The sequence below is a fragment of the Coregonus lavaretus genome, assembly GCF_964263955.1.
Source record: "Coregonus lavaretus genome assembly, contig: HAP1_SCAFFOLD_438, whole genome shotgun sequence".
NCBI lineage: Eukaryota > Metazoa > Chordata > Actinopteri > Salmoniformes > Salmonidae > Coregonus > Coregonus lavaretus.
Window position 1 is genome coordinate 159,856 of NW_028159714.1, and position 22,697 is coordinate 182,552.

Here is a 22,697-nt window from a genome sequence, read left to right on the forward strand (position 1 = left end):
GCTGTCCTTAATGAAGTAGAAATTGCAACGTTACAACTCAGTGTGAACTTAACGAGGGTAACACAGCTCAGCTTTTAACAATGTCTGTGATTGCTGGCTGGTCTATTTATGAAGGCTTGTTAACAAATATCCTACAAACACAGAAAATGGAGAAAAAAAGGAATCGCAAGCCGAACTGGACTGAGGAGCAAGGTTTGTTGCTGGCCCAGTTGGTGAACGAACATAAAGGTATGTTACGAGGAAAATTTGGCCCAACTGTCACTAGCCAAGGCAAGAGGCGTGCCTGGGACACAATATCCCAAACAATCAATGCCTCTTTTCCACTGGTGGTGCGGACAGGCGACGATTGTGAGAAAAGGTGGTATGTGCTGCAGTCCAAGGCAAAAGATGAGATTGCAGCACACAAGCGGGAATCCTCACTCACAGGTGAGCAAAATACTATGGCCTACCACATAATCTGGCAATTTGCTCCTGCTGGCAAAGTTAATTTACATGCCTAAGTACTGTGTTCATTGACTGTTTCTTTCTAGGGGGTGGACCACCTGCAAAGCGGCTGTCCCAGGTGGCCGACACTGTCTTTCAAGTCCTGGGACACTCTGAGGTCAGTGTCACCGGGCTGCCAACAGGCATTGACACGTCAATGATGCAGGCCCTTGAAATGCAGCAAAGGTAGGACACAGGGTTATTCATATCAACAGTGTTTATTCATTGCAGAAGCCATTTCATGTGTTATCCATGCTCATTGTATTAAATTAATTTAATCAAAACAATAATTAAACTAGGCCTATGTATTTCTGTAGCATGGAGCCATCACAAGAACCGGGCCCATCAAGTTTGCCGCCTGAACCATCTGCAGCTGCTACTCAGGATAGCCCGGCGGATCAAACACCATTCCCATCCGCAGCACCTGCTCCGTCAGCATCCCTGCAGGAGAGAAGATTGCAACTCACAATTGATGTGTTTGAACAACAAAAAAAAGTCCTTTCCCTTCAGGAGGAGTACTACCGCCTTAAAATTGAACACCTAAAAAATAAACCATTTAGAGATTGTGTTCTGTGTCTTGCATTTAACAGTTGCAGGTGATGTGCAGTAAAACTGTGGTAGTTCTTAATACCATCACAAGTTCTCAAATGACATGGGGCTACAGCTTGCCTGAAATGTAAATTTGTGAAGTTTGCCCTGTAAGGCAGTCCACTCTGGGCTCGGTTCCCCTGTGGAATGTGAATATCTTCTTCACCACCATCCTCATCGTTGTCTCCATCCTCATCCTCATCGCCATCCTCCAGAGGTTCTGCAATCTGTCTAACCTTGCAAATATTGTGTAATATTGCACAGGCTATGATGACTTTGCTGACTTTTTCAGGCCTCAGCCGCACCTCTCCGTGGAGAACATGAAAGCGCCTCTTAAGCTGGCCTATGCCACGCTCCACCACCGCTCTTGTTGTCTTGTGGGCCCTACAATAGAATACAGACCTTTAATTATTTGATGGAAATATTGCACTACTTGGATGCTCTAACATATTGCTTGCATTTCATTTCCATGATTTTTGTATTGTTTGGCTTACCTGTTATAGTTTAGTTGGGGCCCTTGGCGTGGCTGGAGGTAAGGTGTAAGGAGCCATGGTTTGCATGGGTAGCCACTGTCCCCTAACAAGTGGCAATTAGCTGGCACATAGCGTCTCTCAAAAAGCTGTCTGATGCCACTCTCGGAGAGCATTCTCGCATCATGTGTGGAGCCTGGCCATTTAGCCACAATGTCCAAAATCTTCCAGGCCGCATTGAACACTATTTGCACATTGATGCTGTGGAAATTCTTCCTGTTAACAAAGACAGCCTCGTCCTCTGATGGCGCAATTATTCTCACATGTGTTCCATCAATTACACCCACAACGCCAGGGAATCCTGCAATGTCCATAAATGCCCTTTTATGTGTGTGTAAAGTGCGGGCATCCAGCGGGAATGAAACAAATTGTGTCACAATATTAGGTTGTGACAAAGCTGTCAGTGTTTGGGTGATGACTCTGCTGACGGAGGATTGGGACAGACCCAAGTCATCACTGCTGCATTGTTGCATTTTCCCTGTTGCCAAATACCTCAGGGTTGTGATTACTTTCTTCTCCGGTGTAATAGCGTTGTGGCGTCGAGTTGGTGAAGTAATTGCATCTCTAAGGAGATCCACCACAAACATGATTCCTGCACTATCCAATCTGTAGCGTCTCAATAATTCCCTGTCATCCAGTGTTTGCAGGACATCTCTCCTGCCTCCTCTGTTGGCCATTTTGTGCAGCTGCTTAGGGTAACTCCTAAGCCACTAAAAGTCCTCTTCCCTGCTCTTAGCAGATCTCGCCTTAGGAGCCCTTTTAAGCGCTAGGACTCTTGAGGAATAGCTTTTATATTAACTGGGATTTTCGTGTCACTTTTAGGGGAAATTCTAAGAAAACGTCATGCCTCTGAGAATTTTCTTAGAATTTGGCCGCTAGGAGCCACTTTTTGCACAAAAATTCTTTAGAGATACGGGCCCTGGAGCAGGTTTTCATCAAGGATCTCTCTGTACTTTGCTCTGTTCATCTTTCCCTCGATCCTGACTGATCTCCCAGTCCCTGCCGCTGAAAGACATCCCCACAGCATGATGCTGCCACCACCTTGCTTCACCATAGGGATGGTGCCAGTTTTCCTCCAGATGTGACGCTTGGCATTCAGGCCAAAGAGTTCAATCTTGGTTTCATCAGACCAGAGAATCTTGTTTCTCATGGTCTGAGAGTCCTTTAGGTGCCTTTTGGCAAACTCCAAGCAGGCTGTCATGTGCCTTTTACTGAGGAGTGGCTTCCGTCTGGCCACTCTACGATAAAGGACTGATTGGTGGAGTGCTGCAGAGATAGTTGTCCTTCTGGAAGGTTCTCCAATCTCCAGAGAGGAACTCTGGAGCTCTGTCAGAGTGACCATCGGGTTCTTGGTCACCTCCCTGACCAAGGCCCTTCTCCCCCGATTGCTAAGTTCGGCCGGGCGGCCAGCTCTAGGAAGAGTCTTGGCGGTTCCAAACTTCTTCCATTTAAGAATGATGGAGGCCACTGTGATCTTGGGGACCTTCAATGCTGCAGACATTTTTCGGTAGCCTTCCCCAGATCTGTGCCTCGACACAATCCTGTCTCGGAGCTCTACAGACAATTCCGTCGACCTCATAGCTTGGTTTTTTTGCTCTGACATGTGTAGTAACTAAATAATGATGCCAATTATGATGTGAGAACAAGGAATCCGCGGACACTGTCCTCGATTATAATAGTTTTATTATAGTGAAGATCTCAGCGCCAATTTAGACTTCTGCAGACATCTGGAGAACAACGGCCCAATCTCATAATATGTTGTTCTCCCCTCCTTTGTTTTAACCATGGTATTTATATCCTATGCCCTATGTAACATAATATGGGTGTTTTCCCATAAACCAATCCCAGGAGGCCACCTAACAGACTTCCTCTAACACACCATTTGCAAACATCAACAAAGTCCTAAACTGTTTAGACACTACACATGCACTGTCAACTGTGGGACCTTATCTAGACAGGTGTGTGCCTTTCCGAATGCACTGTGTGTACTGCTTATGAATGTGTTACGTATGTAAAAGTACTTATGTAGGTAGCCTTCACATAGTGTTACTACACTTTTCATAATGTGATTTTACAAAATTCAAATTGCTGTTCCAATTACAGTGGGGGGGGGAAAAGTATTTAGTCAGCCACCAATTGTGCAAGTTCTCTCACTTAAAAAGATGAGAGAGGCCTGTAATTTTCATCATAGGTACATGTCAACTATGACAGATAAATTGAGATTTTATTTCTCCAGAAAATCACATTGTAGGATTTTTTATGAATTTATTTGCAAATTATTGTGGAAAATAAGTATTTGGTCACCTACAAACAAGCAAGATTTCTGGCTCTCACCAGTGGCGGTTCTAGACACATTTTACTAGGGGGGCCAAGGAGGGGCCAGTGTTTAATCAGGGGGGCACACATAAAAAAACTGGCAACACATGATATTCAAAGATTATAAACTTTATTTTACTTTAAAATCATATGACATTTATTATAACACGTATTTTGTACAAGAGTGCAGATGCAAGAGAGATAGTGCCATAAAAATGAAAAAATAAATTAATTTAAAAAAATTAAAAAGTACAGGGTACAAATACAGGGTTCATATTCAATGTGAACAAAACTCCAAGATACAACAAAGGGTACAACAATGTGCCATTTCCTATTTATGGAAGCCCCACTACTGTGGACAGTTGATTCCACATTTTGTTTTAAGAAAACTTTCTGAGTGATTTATAAACAAAACACACTACCCTGTATCCATTTAGGTAAAATAAACCAAATCAGAAAAGAAATTCAATTCAAAGAGGCTTTACTAGCATGACCATATTGACATACAGTATTGCTAAAGCACATAAACAGGGAAACGTGTTACACATTAACATCCAGTAGTCCAATAGGATGCAGACAATAAACATTAAGTTAACATTCGTTTAAAAGCAACAATCATGTCAACACAATGTAGCAATATGAACAACACTGATGGATATCAGCAACAACATGAAAACAAGAATATTACAGCTGTGTGTGTGTGTGTGTCTGTGTCTTTGTGTACTTCACTGTCAGTTGATGAGCAGGTGTACAAAAAAAGGCTTTACAACATATATGGGCAAGTCCATTTAGGACAGCACATTTCCACCATAGTTCACATTAGGAAAAAATGACAGCATGAATGCTCACTAAACAAACATATACTACATATACCTTTTTATACACATTTTTTTTCAGTAATTCTTTAAGAGTGAAAGGGAAGTAAGCAATCGCTCATCATAGGATCATACATATTTCAGTTACAATATTAGTTACAATATTAGTGTTAGTTAGATCATCATGTCAAAGCTGGACCTGCAAAGTCTGAACGACACAAGTGTGCAATGATTGGAGTGATTTTGTTTCTTTTTTTTCTTGCTTTGCTTGTTTTCAAAAGGAAAAATCATAGTTGGTAAAAAATAAAATAAACTTTCGTTGAAAGGTATCACACTGTATAATTTACAAATATCTAAAGAGGTTTAGTGGATGCCATAAAACATCTGTGGAGCTTGAAGATTTGTAGTACATAGATGTTTGGCAGAGATAATTCAAAAGAATAAAATCATAAACTCTATCTATCTATCTATCTATCTATCTATCTATCGAGAGGGAGAGGGAGAGGGAGAGGGAGAGGGAGAGGGAGAGGGAGAGGGAGAGGGAGAGGGAGAGAGAGAGAGAGAGAGAAGTGTTTCCTTAGAGCAGTACATGCAGCAATCACTTAATGGAGTGATGTCATAATGGGCCACAAAACTTTGGGGATGTGGATGGAAAGTTACAGGCAGGAGAGGGGAACCAACAGAAGCAGGTCTTGAGACATGAGTTTGCCCCTTTTTGAAAACCTCTTGAGAGAGGATTGGTGGGATATATATACATACATACAAACATACATACACTCTAGTAGTGTGTGGAACTACTGGTACTGTGAGGAAAAAAAGATAGATGATGTAAAATGAAAAATAAAACAAGCTTCAGCTTCTTAAGACACGGTGGGTTCATCTAAGTAGACACATGTAACTTCATGTGGACACCAGACTGTCTCTGTCTACACATGTAACTTCATATGGACACCAGACTGTCTTTGTCTACACATGTAACTTCATATGGACACCAGACTGTCTCTGTCTACACATGTAACTTCATATGGACACCAGACTGTCTCTGTCTACACATGTAACTTCATATGGGCACCAGACTGTCTCTGTCTACACATGTAACTTCATATGGACACCAGACTGTCTCTGTCTACACATGTAACTTCATATGGACACCAGACTCTGTCTACACACGTAACTTCATGTGGACACCAGACTAACTCCATTCATTTTACCGGTGGTATTGAGAACAGATAAACCCACCGTGTCTTAAGAAGCTCAAGCTTGTTGTTTTATTGTTCATTATATCTCTTTTTCCTCACAGCGGCACTCATACGCTACTAGCGTATATATCATATAGATACACTACAGCAACAGGATACGGCGGTTGTGCTGTCTGGCAAAACGGTGCGCCACTCTAATTTACCCGTGTAGAACGTTGCCGTGTAGAGCGTTGCATTAGTTCCGCTTTTGGCGCTCGCGTGTAAAATAGTTATAAATTCATAATTTTTTATTTGGTCAGCACGGGGGGGCCACAGGGGTGGCCAGGGACATTTCCAGGGAGGCACGGGCCTCCCCCGGCCTCCGTGTAAAACCGCCACTGGCTCTCACAGACCTGTAACTTATTCTTTAAGAGGCTCCTCTGTCCTCCACTCGTTACCTGTATTAATGGCACCTGTTTGAACTTGTTATCAGTATAAAATACACCTGTCCACAACCTCAAACAGTCACACTCCAAACTCCACTATGGCCAAGACCAAAGAGCTGTCAAAGGACACCAGAAACAAAATTGTAGACCTGCACCAGGCTGGGAAGACTGAATCTGCAATAGGTAAGCAGCTTGGTTTGAAGAAATCAACTGTGGGAGCAATTATTAGGAAATGGAAGACATACAAGACCACTGATAATCTCCCTCGATCTGGTGCTCCACACAAGATCTCACCCCGTGGGGTCAAAATGATCACAAGAACGGTGAGCAAAAATCCCAGAACCACACGGGGGGACCTAGTGAATGACCTGCAGAGAGCTGGGACCAAAGTAACAAAGCCTACCATCAGTAACACACTACGCCGCCAGGGACTCAAATCCTGCAGTGCCAGACGTGTCCCCCTGCTTAAGCCAGTACATGTCCAGGCCCGTCTGAAGTTTGCTAGAGTGCATTTGGATGACCCAGAAGAGGATTGGGAGAATGTCATATGGTCAGATGAAACCAAAATATAACTTTTTGGTAAAAACTCAACTCGTCGTGTTTGGAGGACAAAGAATGCTGAGTTGCATCCAAAGAACACCATACCTACTGTGAAGCATGGGGGTGGAAACATCATGCTTTGGGTCTGTTTTTCTGCAAAGGGACCAGGACGACTGATCCGTGTAAAGGAAAGAATTAATGGGGCCATGTATCGTGAGATTTTGAGTGAAAACCTCCTTCCATCAGCAAGGGCATTGAAGATGAAACGTGGCTGGGTCTTTCAGCATGACAATGATCCCAAACACACCGCCCGGGCAACGAAGGAGTGGCTTCGTAAGAAGCATTTCAAGGTCCTGGAGTGGCCTAGCCAGTCTCCAGATCTCAACCCCATAGAAAATCTTTGGAGGGAGTTGAAAGTCTGTGTTGCCCAGCGACAGCCCCAAAACATCACTGCTCTAGAGGAGATCTGCATGGAGGAATGGGCCAAAATACCAGCAACAGTGTGTGAAAACCTTGTGAAGACTTACAGAAAACGTTTGACCTGTGTCATTGCCAACAAAGGGTATATAACAAAGTATTGAGAAACTTTTGTTATTGACCAAATACTTATTTTCCACCATAATTTGCAAATAAATTCATAAAAAATCCTACAATGTGATTTTCTGGATTTTTTTTTCCACAATTTGTCTGTCATAGTTGACGTGACCTATGATGAAAATTACAGGCCTCTCTCATCTTTTTAAGTGGAAGAACTTGCACAATTGGTGGCTGACTAAATACTTTTTTTCCCCCCACTGTACATTAACAATGAGATGCTGCGACGGTGGCCTGATGTGAAGATGTACCACGCAGGACTATTAAATGTGACTTTCGACTTGACATTAGCTGGTATTGGCTCAGGTGAGGCTTGTCTGGTCTTGTCGGTAATGTTCTCCCGACATTTGTGGTGCATTTGATGAAAACAGAGACGTTCTGTTCTCTCAAAGTTAGCAAGATCTCCTCTACCGCTTCTTTCAACTCTGGTAGAATGAAATTAAAATGTTTAGATAAAGACTGTAGTATCCATACATTGTACATGTTTTAAAAAGATTCTTGCAGTAAAGCAAATGCATAAACGATTTTTCCATTCAAAGCCTATCCCAAGCGCAGTTACGAAAGACTATTTCGAAGATAAATGATCATACTGTACCTTTTAGCTGTAATCAATACATTAGCTCCACTGCTGGAAAAGCAATGTAACAATGATAATTATCATCTCATGTTGTAAGTTCAGAAACGTGGCGGAACATCCTTTTTTTTAACCAATCCCAACCAAATCCACAGATAAAAACGGCTCATTTCCCAAGAAAACGGCAACTTGATCCCCTGCTTTGAGGTTACTGCGCTGCAACAAGACTCTGATGATCCGTGTCCAAATACCAGTGTGATTTATCCTCGAACACAATGAAATGGTTTGTGCCTCTCAACAGAATCTAAGAATCGATCTAGAATTCTGTAGTAGTTCTGATTTTTCGATAGACGATATCCGATCAATGAGGTCCTGATCACGCATTGGATTGGACATCATGTAGAAAGTAAGGAGAGTTATCAAATAAAAATCCAAGTAAAAGCATAAAAGCCTAAAGTATTATCCATATCATGGTTAGGTTAGAGAGGAGGTGAGACTGGCATGTGCGTTAAATGACAAATCTATTGGCCTAGCTGTCACTTAGCTGTCAGTTGTGGTCCTCTGTAGCTCAGCTGGTAGAGCACGGCGCTTGTAATGGCAAGGTAGTGGGTTCGATCCCCGGGACCACCCCATACACAAAAAATGTATGCACGCATGACTAAATCGCTTTGGATAAAAGCGTCTGCTAAATGGCATATTATTATTATTATTAGTTAACTTGGACAATTTATTTCACTTCATGTAAGTGAATGATAGGCAGTGGTGTAAAGCGCTTACGTAAAAATACTTGAAAGTTTTTGGGGGTATTTATATATATTTTTTTACAACTTTTACTTCAATACATTCCGAAAGAAGATTATGTACTTTTTACTCCATACATGTTCCCTGACTCCCAAAAGTGCTCGTTACACACTTCACACACTTATCAAGAGAGAATATCCCTGGTCAACCCTACAGGCCTCTGACCTGGCAGACTCACTAAACACACATGCTTCGTTTGTAAATGATGTCTGAGTGTTGCAGTGTGCCCCTGGCTATCCGTAAATTCAAAAAACTAAAGAAAATAATGCCGTCTGGTTTGCTTTATATAAAGGAATTTGACATTATTTATATTTTTACTTTTTGATACTGAAGTATATTTTAGCAATTACATTTACTTTTGATACTTAAGTATATTTCAAACCAAATACTTTTAGACTTTTACTCAAGTAGTATTTTACAGGGTGACTTTCACTTTTACTTAAGTCATTTTCTATTAAAGGTATCTTTAATTTTACTAAAGTATGACAATTGTGTACTTTTTCCACCAGTGCTTGTAGGCGTGGTGGTGGAACGTCCAAAGACAAGAGGAGGTGCAATGTGCCTTTCATTCGTATTTTTCCTCAGAAATAGACTTTGCACTGTGATGAGTTAATAGAACCCTTATGCAGAATGCTTGATAATGACAATTCTATCATAGTCCATATCGGTAAGAAATAAACAAGCAAAGAGAAAAAGTTAACATTATAAAATGACATTAAAGCAACATTATTATTATTATAAAGAAGTTTACTTTGTTATATGCACAGCATCTCACAACCTATAATAATATAGTTTAATTTAAAAAAAACAAAATAAAAATCCATTAAAAGAACAGCCACACAGAAGAACTGTAACGTTTTAGAAATGTGGTAATCATTGACTAGAAAGAAGCCAGTCACACAAGGCTTGTTTCCTACTGTGTATTCATCCGTTTTTAAGGCACATTCACTGCACAGCACAACTATTGTTCCTAACACACATGAACATGACGTTTACTTGTACACGTTTGTGGCAACTTACGATTACCTCATAGTAATGATTACGTCAGTCATTTCCCACATCATGTCATGTGGGGCGGCAGGTAGCCTAGCGGTTAAGACCGTTCGAATCCCCGAGCCGACTAGGTGAAAAATCTGTCGATGTACCCTTGAGCAAGGCACTTCACCCCAATTGCTCCTTTAAGTCACTCTGGATAAGAGCGTCTACTAAATGACTAAAATTTAAAATGTAAAGATGAACCAAAACACAAATTCAAGACTCACTCAAATCTCCACTTGGTCCATTTCCTCCCTTTATAAATTTCTGAAAAGAACAGGAGTGAGTCCACACTGCCAAAAAGAGTCTTTGGACTCTTCGCACTTATTTCTGATGAGAGAATGGACCGTCAAAACTATTGTCCTGCTGTTGACTCCGCTTCAGCTCAGAGAACAGACTCTTAGAACACCGTCTGTTCTGGAACCGGTTCTGATTCTTCCGGTCCCCCTCAGAGTCAGGGACGGGCTCTCTGTGACTGGATCTACCACTACCGGTCTTCACACTGGGGACAGACCGAGTCACAGCTTTGGTCGGAGGCGGGACACTGGGGAAAGTCAAGGCTTTGGCGCAAGACTGATCATTGACAATCTCTTTGTAAACCGTCATGTCAGAGTTGTCAGCGGTGAGGCGACCGAAATCACCCAGGTCATCAGCTGAAGAAGGACCACGCAAAGAGAACGGTTTCACAGTTTCCATTTTTCTGCCCGGGTAAGAGGAAACTGCGAGGACGTGGCGGCCATCTTGGGACCCATTACTGGACAAACTCCAATCGCTCGATCCTCCTTCGTCTCTAACGGGAAGCTCCTCCTGGACCAGGAAGGGTTTAGTGTTACTACGGTGACACAGGAAGTTGTCATCATCTGATCTCCCCGACTCCGCCCCCTGCAGGTACAGCTCCCTGCTGGTCTGGGTCCTCAGAGTAATGTTAGTAAAATCACCATGGTAACAGTCAGGGGAGGTTTGACCAATTTGATGAGAGGTTTTGTGAGGAGGAAGTGAGAGGAAGAGTCCTGAAGAGACATGGGGTTTCCCTGCCGTGTTTGCAGGGGCTCCTTTCTCCTTTCCATTGGTCAGGGGATCCTGGTGGGTGGGTTTACTCACGGGCCTAGTAGTCCAGGTGGTCTTGACTGCAGCTGAGGAGGTGTTGGAGTCCGGGTCAGAGTACATCTCGGTCTTCAGGATCCTCCCCTCACCTCCACTGGACCTGGTGGTCTCAGGGAGGTGGCTAGCTGGAGATTGGGTTTTACTAGAGGTAGAGCCTGAAGCGTTACCTGGATGGTTGTCAGTAGCTGCCTCTGACTTTGATGACGAGCCTGTTGATACAAGAGATAATTTGGAACAATCAGATTAATTTTTAAAAGCCCTTGTTTTTTTTGATCAACAGTTGTCACAAAGTCCTTTCCAGTAAGCCACCCAGACCCCAAACATCAAGCAGAGACAGAAGGCGGTGAAAAACTTCCTAGAAGGACGATTCCATTTGATGACCCTGTACCCCATTTGTTCTCATCTTGTATTAAATCAACATGTCTTACCCAGGAAGCTGTGGCTCTTTCCCCTTATCTTGTATTAAATCAACATGTCTTACCCAGGAAGCTGTGGCTCTTTCCCCTTATCTTGTATTAAATCAACATGTCTTACCCAGGAAGCTGTGGCTCTTTCCCCTTATCTTGTATTAAATCAACATGTCTTACCCAGGAAGCTGTGGCTCTTTCCCCTTATCTTGTATTAAATCAACATGTCTTACCCAGGAAGCTGTGGCTCTTTCCCCTTATCTTGTATTAAATCAACATGTCTTACCCAGGAAGCTGTGGCTCTTTCCCCTTTTCCTCTTGGTAGGGGTCTCCAACACCTTGGCCATAGCAGCCAGCTTACTGGCAGCGTTAATGATTTTCTTCTCAGCCCTGAAGGGGAAGGAAGGATACATTAGCCTTACTGAAAGCCTCAATCCCAAACCAACCCCTAGCCGCTACATTAGCCTTACTGAAAGCCTCAATCCCAAACCAACCCCTAGCCGCTACATTAGCCTTACTGAAAGCCTAAATCCCAAACCAACCCCTAGCCGCTACCCGCCGGGCGCTGGTAGAGATGTGAGAGGATTGGACGGGTGTATGCAATATCGGATGAAATACACACAGCCTATCAGACGTCAAGGCGGAGCTGCCATATTACATAAACCAGCCTATCAGACGTCAAGGCGGAGCTGCCATATAAACCAGGTGTCTATGGACTAGGGGTTGCTTTTGGACGGGGCATTGGCCTTCCTGTAACAGCATACCCTGTGGCCTGCCCCCCGTCCTCTAGCAGTTCCTGTAGACAGGCGAGGTAGTAGCGTCTCATCTTCCTGGCTGTGTCCCGTCTCTCTCTCAGCACCTCGACACGGATCATCTCTGCCGCTCGCTCCTTACTCTGCTGGAGATAGCGCAGCATGTCCCCTGGAGAACAAAACACCACGGGACATGAGGAGAGGCCTGGAGCATGTCCCCTGGAGAACAAAACACCACGGGACATGAGGAGAGGCCTGCAGCATGTCCCCTGGAGAACAAAACACCACGGGACATGAGGAGAGGCCTGCAGCATGTCCCCTGGAGAACAAAACACCACGGGACATGAGGAGAGGCCTGCAGCATGTCCCCTGGAGAACAAAACACCATGGCACATGAGGAGAGGCCTGGAGCATGTCCCCTGGAGAACAAAACACCATGGCACATGAGGAGAGGCCTGCAGCATGTCCCCTGGAGAACAAAACACCACGGGACATGAGGAGAGGCCTGCAGCATGTCCCCTGGACAACAAAACATCATGGTACACGAGGAGAGGCCTGCAGCATGTCCCCTGGAGAACAAAACATCATGGTACATGAGGAGAGGCCTGCAGCATGTCCCCTGGAGAACAAAACACCATGGCACATGAGGAGAGGCCTGCAGCATGTCCCCTGGACAACAAAACATCATGGTACATGAGGAGAGGCCTGCAGCATGTCACCTGGACAACAAAACATCATGGTACATGAGGAGAGGCCTGCAGCATGTCCCCTGGAGAACAAAACACCATGGCACATGAGGAGAGGCCTGCAGCATGTCCCCTGGACAACAAAACATCATGGTACATGAGGAGAGGCCTGCAGCATGTCCCCTGGAGAACAAAACATCATGGTACATGAGGAGAGGCCTGCAGCATGTCCCCTGGACAACAAAACATCATGGTACATGAGGAGAGGCCTGCAGCATGTCCCCTGGACAACAAAACATCATGGTACATGAGGAGAGGCCTGCAGCATGTCCCCTGGAGAACAAAACATCATGGTACATGAGGAGAGGCCTGCAGCATGTCCCCTGGAGAACAAAACACCATGGCACATGAGGAGAGGCCTGCAGCATGTCCCCTGGACAACAAAACATCATGGTACATGAGGAGAGGCCTGCAGCATGTCCCCTGGACAACAAAACATCATGGTACATGAGGAGAGGCCTGCAGCATGTCCCCTGGAGAACAAAACATCATGGTACATGAGGAGAGGCCTGCAGCATGTCCCCTGGAGAACAAAACACCACGGTACATGAGGAGAGGCCTGCAGCATGTCACCTGGAGAACAAAACACCACGGTACATGAGGAGAGGCCTGCAGCATGTCACCTGGAGAACAAAACACCACGGTACATGAGGAGAGGCCTGCAGCATGTCCCCTGGAGAACAAAACACCACGGTACATGAGGAGAGGCCTGCAGCATGTCACCTGGAGAACAAAACACCACGGTACATGAGGAGAGGCCTGCAGCATGTCACCTGGAGAACAAAACACCACGGTACATGAGGAGAGGCCTGCAGCATGTCCATCATCGAAGACCATTCACACTTCAACTGGGGTGGGTTTCCTTACAGCCCTGTAGCTAAAGTCCTGGTATATTTCTCTCACCTCTGATTTTCTCAACAGCTTTCATGTACTGTTCCCTCATCTCTTCAAGGCCAACATGGAGACTCCGCTCCATGTCTGAACTCCTGCAGTGAACATTTATTCATTTAGAACATGAATTTGGTAACCAGTGACTTCGCATCCGACTAGAGATATTCAATATGGATGAGTCAAAAGACATGTTTACGTACCCGGAGGATTCTTTGGCTGCAGATCTTTTCAATTCCTCCAGTTTCTGCAGGTTGACCTCTTTCTCTTTCCGTAGGGTCACCTCATGCTCATCTACAAATAGAGGGAGGGAGGTGGGGTGGGGGGTGGGGGGAGGGAGGAGGCGAGGGAGGACACGGAATTAGACTCACACTCAGCCAATAGATGGTCAATTTATCACTTGATGCAATCCTTTTTGTGACCCTTAACACTAGAACCGCCAAGACGGTCAAATTTGACCGTCTTCAATTTTGTAATTTCAATAACTTCATTTAAATTAAAAACCTTGAACCCACCTGTCCCTGACTTTTTCTAAATATGTATATTTTACACTCTAGCAGTACTTTTAGTTAAATATCATAAAATACAAAAAAAATTGAGCATTTCCTCCTCAAAGTGCCATGACGGTAAGAATGACTGTATGCATATTTAACAGTAGAATAGCCCGGGCCTTGACGAGTACCAATAGCCGCCAGTCTAATAAATCAATTTAATATACACAATCACATAGAAATCCATTAATATTTTGTTTAGGAAGGTCATAAAAAGTAAGACTATAATGGAATATAACAGAAGAAAATAGAAAGGATATTTCTTTCTCCAAATGGCTAACGTCGATTGTCGCCAGTGCTCACACGAGGAACGTGTGCGTGGCGCCTCGGGTATTTTAGCAATGAGATATTTGACAGAGACCATCCAAGCAATTTGTAGAGTTGTTTGGCAAAAAAAAATAATAGGTTAATTATAAACTTTGGAATCTGCTCTTTCAGATATTCCGATTTTCAGGGTATAGCGATCAGAACATCTGGCCTGCATGGACCTCTGTGGGATGATATGGAAGAAGTGCCATTTGCTTAGCTCAGTTCCCATCTTCGTCAACGCACGCTGCGCTGGTCATCAGTCTCTTCCTTCTCGATTTGATAATATTGTCTCCCATCACACTATTGTCAGTTTAATGTTGTCTTTAGACCACAACTATTTGTATTAGTTTGAATATTAGTTTAGGACGGACCAGCCCGGCAGGCAACTGTTGTCTTACAGACAGAAAATACCCTACCGTCTTATTTGAATAATTACAGTCTATGCGCTTCTGGATCAATCAATACATTTTTTGACTGATTACAGGTTTCTTATAACCTATTTTAACGTAATAAATGCATTCATTTAGCAATTTATTATGGAATATTTACACAATTGAAATATCAAAAATGGTCAGAATGACCGTCATGACCAGTCAAGTAGTTTACCCCTAGCCCCTACAACCTGGGCACGTCGAACCAATTCTTTCAGATCTAAATAATGTAAGCAGTATAGTCATATTTCTCCTTTTCCCTTTGACAGGCTAGGTGAAAGATTTTCCAAACAGTGTATCCCTATCGAGTCCTGTTAGATCTGTAGACGTCTACTAAGTACCTATGGCAGTGTTTCCAAAACGTGGTCCTTGGGCCCCCCCTAGGGGTGCACCTTTTGTTTTTTTTTGCCCATAGCCCTAGAGAGCTGATTCAAATAATCAAACCTTGATGATGAGTTGCTCATTTGAAATCAGCTCTGTAGCGCTATGGGCAAAAAAAAAAAAAAAAAAAAAAAGTGCACTCCTTTGAGTCCCCAGGTCCAGGATGAAGAACCACTGGCCTAAGGAATAGGAGCCATGGGGTTGATTTGGGATTCAACAGGGAGTTTACCTTTGAGGAACTGCATGGAGGCCTTGTGGTCCTTGACGGTCGTCTGTAGCTGTCTGCAGGCCTTCTCTAGATGCCTCTGGAGGTCCTGACTCTGCTTCTGCAGCTTGGTCACGGTCTCAGCACACCGCTTCCCACAACCACCCTCTTCTCTCGTCTGAGCAGTGGAGCCTGAGTAGGCGGAAGAACAACACATCATATGAAATCCTACTTAAAAAAGGTTTTTGCTCTCACTTCAGGCATTTTATGTATTCTTCAAAATTGGGGGGTTCAATTCCCGCTGAGATCACATACACACTCATTGTACTGTAGGTTTCTGTGGATAACAGGGTCTGCTAAGTGCCATATTATTCCATTCACAGTGAATAGAGAAGACTTGAGAAGAAACATACTATGAATCTGGTTGAGTTCTTTCTCATGGCGCTCTTGAGTTTCCTTCAGCACCCGGCCAAGCCTCTCCTCACTGATCTGGAGAACAACATGAAATAAGTATTAGTCAGATTCAACTATCAATGTCTTACACAATACAGTATCTTAACACAGTGGTAGCCCTGCTTCCAGGTCACAGCTCTAAAGTCTAATGATACTAGTTATCACACTGACGGTAGAATATATATATATATATATATATATATGTGTGTGTGTGTGTGTGTGAGTGTGTGAGACACAGAGAGAGAGAGACAGAGACAGAGACAGAGAGAGAGAGAGACAGAGAGACAGAGAGAGAGAGAGACAGAGAGACAGAGAGAGAGAGAGAGAGAGAGAGAGAGAGAGAGAGACAGAGAGAGAGAGAGCGCCACCTTCTTCCACTCCTTCTTTGCCTGGGCTACAGCTTTAAGGAGAAGGTCTTTACAGGTAGACATGAGGAGTTCTCCGACGCTCCCGCTGGCTCTCCTCCTCCCCTCCACCTCTCCTTTGTTTTCCTTCTCTTTGTGGGCTCCTCCTCTGAGGAGCACAGCCTGCACCTCCTTCAGCCCAGCCTTAAGCTCCTGGAGCACCTCCTCCCGTGCCTCCTCTCTGCCCTGCCTCCTCTCCACCTGGCCCCTCCTCTCCTCCTGGCTCTTCCAGTCCTCCTCTCTGTCCTTCAGAGCCTGCTGCAGCTCAGCCTCCTTCTGCAAGAGGAGCTCCTTCCTCTGGCGCTCCAGCTCCCCATTGGCCTCCTTCCGCGCCTGTTTCAGCTGCTCCTCCTGGAAGATCTGCAGGGAGGAGATCTCCTGCTGTTTGTCTCTGCTCCAGGAGGCTCTGGCTGCAAGTAGCTCGGCCTCCAGCAGGGCAGCCTTATCCTCCCTCTCACAGCCTAGCTGGCTCTGCAGATCATCCACCTGGCTCTGCAGATGTGCCACCTCCTCCACCTCCGTCTTCAGGTCCTCCTCCAGCTGCCTCCAACGCTGCACCTCTTCTTGGAGCTCCTCAACCCTCTGGTCTCCTCCTGCTCCTCCCTGCTCCTCCTCCTCTGAACTCCTCAGCCTCTCCTCCTGCCACCTCTCCTCTGCTGCCCTCAGGGCTAGGGACACCTGACACAAGCAGAGAGAAACTACAACTACAAGGTGCTTTGGAGTGAAGCAGAAGAAGTGCTACGTTTTGTTACCATCCGACTACTGGGATGAAGTTAAGTTAAAAAGGACCATTTCACCGCTAATCTTTCAATTCATTCATCGTTTAGATGTTAAATACTGTAGAAACTTTGCCAAAAAGATGAGTGGTGATCCCCAATATAAAAGCAACATCACAGACTGATTCAGAGACGAACACAGTGAAACCCAGCTGTACCTGTTGTTGAACATGTTTCTCCTGTTCACTCTCCCAGTTGTCCCGCTCTCTCTGGAGCGCTGCCTTGTACTCCGGCAGGGAGGGGAGGTCCTGGAGCCACCGGCTGTGGCCTCTGGTTACTGCCCCTTCAACCTGTAGGAAGAGACAAAAAAATCAGAGAGACATTCACCAAGTCTCTCAGAGCAGGAGGGTTGATCTAGGACCAGTTTAGCCTTTTAGATCATAATGAATAAGATTACATGGAGAAAGGGGAAGACCTGATCCCAGATCAGGGGTGTATTCACTAGGAACCAAAACAGAACCAAATGGAACCAAACCGGGAAGGACATACACTACATGACCAAAGGTATGTGGACATCTGCTCGTCGAACATCTCATTCCAAAATCATGGGCATTAATATATTGTTGGTCCCCCCCCTTTGCTGCTATAACAGCCTCCACTCCTCTGGGAAGGCTTTCCGCTAGATGTTGGAACATTGCTGCGGGGACTTGCTTCCATTCAGCCACAAGAGCATTAGTGAGGTCGGGTACTGATGTTGGGCGATTAGGCCTGGCTCGCAGTCGGCGTTCCAATTCATCCCAAAGGTGTTCGATGGGGTTGAGGTCAGGGCTCTGTGCAGGCCAGTCAAGTTCTTCCACACAGATCTCGACAAACCATTTCTGTATAGACCTCGGTTTGTGCACGGGGCATTGTCATGCAGAAACATGTTGCCACAAAGTTGGAAGCACAGAATCGTCTAGAACAGGGGTGTTTTTTTTTTTTTTAAGTATAAAAATGCGCTGCAATTTTTCAATAAAAATAAACTGCTGTTCCAATTGAGTCCACTGGATGGCGCAATAGCAATTGTGTTAAGCAAGCAAACTGTTTATACCGGGGCAGAGCAAGTAGGTCAAGCACGTGCAGCCAATGACCTACTTTGTTTTGCCCGCGATATTTATTACGGCTTCTACTTTTAACATTATGTGCTTTGGCACCCTCATTGCCCCAATATGTCTCTGTCAAAAAAGAGAAAAGTGGACGCAGAGTGCAGAGTGTTCCAAGAAAAATTGTCATCCTATTTAATCACGGAATTGAATGGGAAAGCTGTATGTTTGGTGTGTTCAGAGCATGTTGCAGTGCTGAAAGAATATAACCTTCGTCGCCACTATGTGAGTCTTCATGCCGACAAATATGACAACTTTCAAGGACAGCGGAGATGAGAGAAGGTGAATGAACTGTTGGCGGGTCTGAAGAAACAGCAGTCTGTGTTTACTCACAGCCGAGACATCAGTGACGCTGCAGTGAAAGCTAGCTACCTCATTGCTAATGAAATCGCAGTGGCTTCAAAACCATTTAGTGAGGGTGAATTTGTAAAAACATGCATGATGAAGGCAGCGGAGATTGTGTGCCCTGAAAAGCGGCAGGCTTTTGCAAATATCAGCCTGACAAGAAACAGTTGCAGACAGGATTTCCGATCTTTCAGTGGATTTGGACAGCCAGTTGAAGCAAAAAGTAAAGTCATTTATTGCGTTTTCGGTTGCAATTGATGAAAGCACGGACATTACAGATGTTGCACAACTGGCCATTTTTTCATCCGCGGAGTTGATGACACATTGACCGTCACCGAGGAGTTCGTGGAGTTGGTGCCGATGACAGATACAACGACAGCAGCTGATATTTTTACCGCACTCGTCGGCGCGCTGGACAGGGTCGGAGTGGACTGGTCCCGCGCTGTCAGCCTGGCTACAGATGGTGCGCCCTCAATGATCGGGAAAAAAGCAGGCGTTGTGACAAAGTTCAGAGAGAAAGTGCAATCTGCAAATGGAGGACGTGATTTTTTGACTTTTCACTGTATTTTGCACCAGGAGGCTTTGTGTTGCAAGTCATTAAAGATGGATAACGTCATGAAGGTGGTCATCCAAACTGTTAATTTCATCCGATCCAGAAGCCTGAATCACCGTCAGTTTGACAGCCTTCTCAGAGAGAAAGACCACATCTATGGCCTGCCATACCACACTGAGGTAAGATGGTTAAGCCGAGGTGCTGTGCTGAGGCGTTTCTTTGATTTACGAGAAGAAATTGAACAGTTCATGGAAGAAAAGGGCAAACCAGTGTTAGAATTTCATTCCGCAGAATGGATGCCGGACCTTGCATTTATGGTGGATGTTACAGAGCACCTGAATAACTTGAACAAACAGCTGCAAGGGCGCAACAAAGTTGTCACGCAGTATTATGACAGCATACGTTCTTTCAAGTTGAAGCTGTCATTGTGGGAGACGCAACTTGCCGGTGGTGATGCAGCTCACTTCCCCTGTCTGAAAAATGTGTGCGCGACCCAACATGTGGCAGACATGAAGCGGTTCAAAGATAAAATAACTGGACTGTTACGGGAGTTTGAGCAATGCTTTCAGATTTATGTTTATATGTTTTTATGTTGATGTGCTATTGTTTTTAATTGATTTTATTTTATTTGTATATTTAACCTATTCTTGACTCTGTGGTTCTTGCACTTGTTTGGGGAACAGGATTTCATTATTTTTATCTACATTTCTGCCTGAGAAATGACACCCTGATATAGTTCTGTGATCTGTGAAACAGTTCTGTTAATCACTGAGGCATTGTGTGTTTGTGTGTTCTTTTTCTTTAGAATTTTCAAATAAACTTGACGTGTTTTATGATTAATAGTGATGTTGTGCTTGTACTATTTTGGACACACTGTCCTCAGGCTCCAGCTTTATGTTGTATGTTGATCGTATTAAAACAAAGAAAACAATCTGAAGTTGTTGTTTTTAAGTTATATATACCATGATTTTTCCGGTCCGGCCCACTTGGGAATAGATTTTCCTCCATGTGGCCCCTGAGCTAAAATGAGTTTGACACCCCTGGTCTAGAATGTCATTGTATGCTGTAGCGTTAAGATTTCCCTTCACTGGAACTAAGGGGCCCGAACCATTAAAAAACAGCCCCAGACCATTATTCCTCCTCCACCAAACTTTACAGTTGACACTATGCATTCGGGCAGGTAGCGTTCTCCTGGCATCCGCCAAACCCAGATTCGTCCGTCGGCCTGCCGGACGGTGAAGCGTGATTAATCACTCCAGAGAACACGTTTCCACTGCTCCTGAGTCCAATGGCGGCGAGCTTTACGCCACTCCAGCCGACACTTGGCATTGCGCATGGAAACCCATTTCATTAAGCTCCGGACTAACAGTTATTGTGCTGAAGTTGCTTCCAGAGGCAGTTTGGGCCTCGGTAGTGAGTGTTGAAATCGAGGACAGATGATTTTTACGCGCTACGGTCTTCAGCACTCGGTGGTCCCGTTCTGTGAGCTTGTGTGGCCTACCACTTCACGGCTGAGCCGTTGTTGCTCCTAGACGTTTCCACTTCACAATAACAGCACTTACAGTTGACCGGGGCAGCTCTAGCAGGGCAGAAATTTGACTTGTTGGAAAGGTGGCATCCTATGACTGTACCATGTTGAAAGTCACAGAGCTCTTCAGTAAGGCCATTCTACTGCCAATGTTTGTCTATGGAGATTGCATGGCTGTGTGCTCGATTGTATACACCTGTAAGCAACGGGTGTGGCTGAAATAGCCGAATCCACTAATTTGAAGGGGTGTCCACATAATTTTGTATATACAGTGTCCCTGAATGTGTCCAATAGAAACACGTTTTCGTTGCAACAAGTTTTCAGTTTGGAGTAAACGGTTTCCATAGCAAAAGGTTTTGGACGAATGACTACACCCCAGCACTACTTCTCTGAGATGCTTTTATGAATACGGGCCCAGACCTGATCCTAGATCAGGGGCCCAGCTCTGTGATGGTCACTAAGGCTCCAACGTTACAGAGTAGATCCCTCCCTTCCTGTCCCGACCTGGGCTCCAACCAGGGACCCCTCATACTCAAGAAGCACCATCAATACTACTGACCCAGAAAAGCCACGACACAGTCATTTGATTTCACATTAAAACACACCTCACAAGTGGATAGGTCTCCCATGAAAAAAACATGGCGATGTGATCACCTGTATAACTCAAAGATGAATACATATGATTCTGACAGAAGACTTGATTAAAATGGTCCCTCCCTGACCTGTTTGGCCATGTCCTCCAGGTGTTTCTCCTGTAGTTCTTTCTGGACTCGTTTCCCAGCATCCTCCACTGCCCTGCGTCGTGCCGTGTCTGCCTCTCGCTGCAGCTGGAGCCTCTGTTCCCGGAGCCTGTAGTATTGGTAGTAGTAGTTAGTAGTAGTAGTATTGGTAGTAGTAGTTAGTAGTAGTAGTAGTATTGGTAGTAGTAGTAGTTAGTAGTAGTAGTAGTTAGTAGTAGTAGTATTGGTAGTAGTACCAGTAGTAGTAGTAGTAGTAGTAGTAGTAGTAGTAGCAGTAGTAGTAGCAGTAGTAGTAGTAGTAGTAGTAGCAGTAGTAGTAGTAGTAGTAGTAGTAGTAGTGGTAGTAGTAGTGTTTATTGGTTGTTCACAGTCATAGACATCCTATGCTTCTCATTGGAGCCAAGGGCTTAAGTCAAGTAAGTCAATCAATCAATCAATCAGACTGATTTGTACACAATTTACAACCATAGATTGTCATGAAGAAATGAAATCACTACAATAACACAATTTCAACAGAATAAAATGCGTAAAAGACCTGGTGTCCAGCTCCTCCATACTGCAGCCTGGAGCAGCCTTGGTCTTCTCAGGGCTGGATATCTGACAGGCCTTCTCCTCCGCAGTGAGGTCTGTCTGAGAGGAAGACTCCTGGGTGTCTGTGGGTCTCGGTCTTCTGGCGTCTGCTACGGCTGCCTCTAACCTCTGAGCCCAGTACCTCTCAGTCTTCACAGGACAGAGGAGGGAAAACCATAGAGATATATTATCCAGGGATGTGATCGGGACAATGAGAATGTTTACATGCACACTAATAATTTGGTATTAAACTGGATTAATCGCAGAAGGCAGAGTATGGCATTAGTCATGTAAACACCTTAATCTTCTTATCTTAAATCGGCGTACGGTCATAATCGGAGTAAGCATACACTTGATTAAAACACCTGGTTTTCTGAGCAATCTTTCAAATTATTAGGACACGTAAACAGCTTAAAAATGGGTGTTCCAGCTGTGTATTTGATCTACGCATGTGGCAGCACCAGCCCAGCGAGCCTCCCTCTTATGCGCGAGTCAAGTTATGAGTTCGGAAAAACTGAAAGTATGCATCTTAGAAACAGTTCACATACAAACTTTATATGTCCGAACTCAGA

General features: G+C 44.6%; 1 protein-coding gene and 2 long non-coding RNA genes across 4 annotated transcripts in view; 1 reads left to right on the forward strand and 2 right to left on the reverse strand.

Moving 5' to 3' along the window:
• LOC311122508 lies at positions 1–1,051 on the forward strand. 2 transcript variants are annotated; one of them, XR_014612460.1, is made up of 3 exons: positions 1–228; positions 340–669; positions 801–1,051. It is a non-coding gene; the product is annotated as an uncharacterized lncRNA (long non-coding RNA). The 2 variants fall into 2 exon arrangements; XR_014612461.1 differs by lacking the exon at positions 1–228 and having other exon boundaries at positions 304–669.
• Positions 840–1,608, reverse strand: LOC311122509. The gene is made up of 3 exons (XR_014612462.1): positions 1,566–1,608; positions 1,153–1,455; positions 840–924 (listed from the first exon to the last, which is right to left on the reverse strand). It is a non-coding gene; the product is annotated as an uncharacterized lncRNA (long non-coding RNA).
• Positions 1,609–10,118: 8,510 nt separating this feature from the next.
• The window catches only part of cep152 (centrosomal protein 152), a gene marked incomplete at its 5' end in the record, with an annotated part of 44,733 nt that continues 32,154 nt past the window's right edge, over positions 10,119–22,697 (reverse strand). The window contains 11 exon segments of the mRNA XM_084196856.1: positions 10,119–11,213; positions 11,698–11,801; positions 12,176–12,332; positions 13,813–13,895; positions 14,001–14,091; positions 15,699–15,866; positions 16,088–16,163; positions 16,496–17,209; positions 17,466–17,597; positions 21,538–21,664; positions 22,091–22,275. Of these exon segments, the coding sequence (XP_084052982.1) occupies positions 10,225–11,213; positions 11,698–11,801; positions 12,176–12,332; positions 13,813–13,895; positions 14,001–14,091; positions 15,699–15,866; positions 16,088–16,163; positions 16,496–17,209; positions 17,466–17,597; positions 21,538–21,664; positions 22,091–22,275 (2,826 nt within the window). The 3' untranslated portion in view covers positions 10,119–10,224.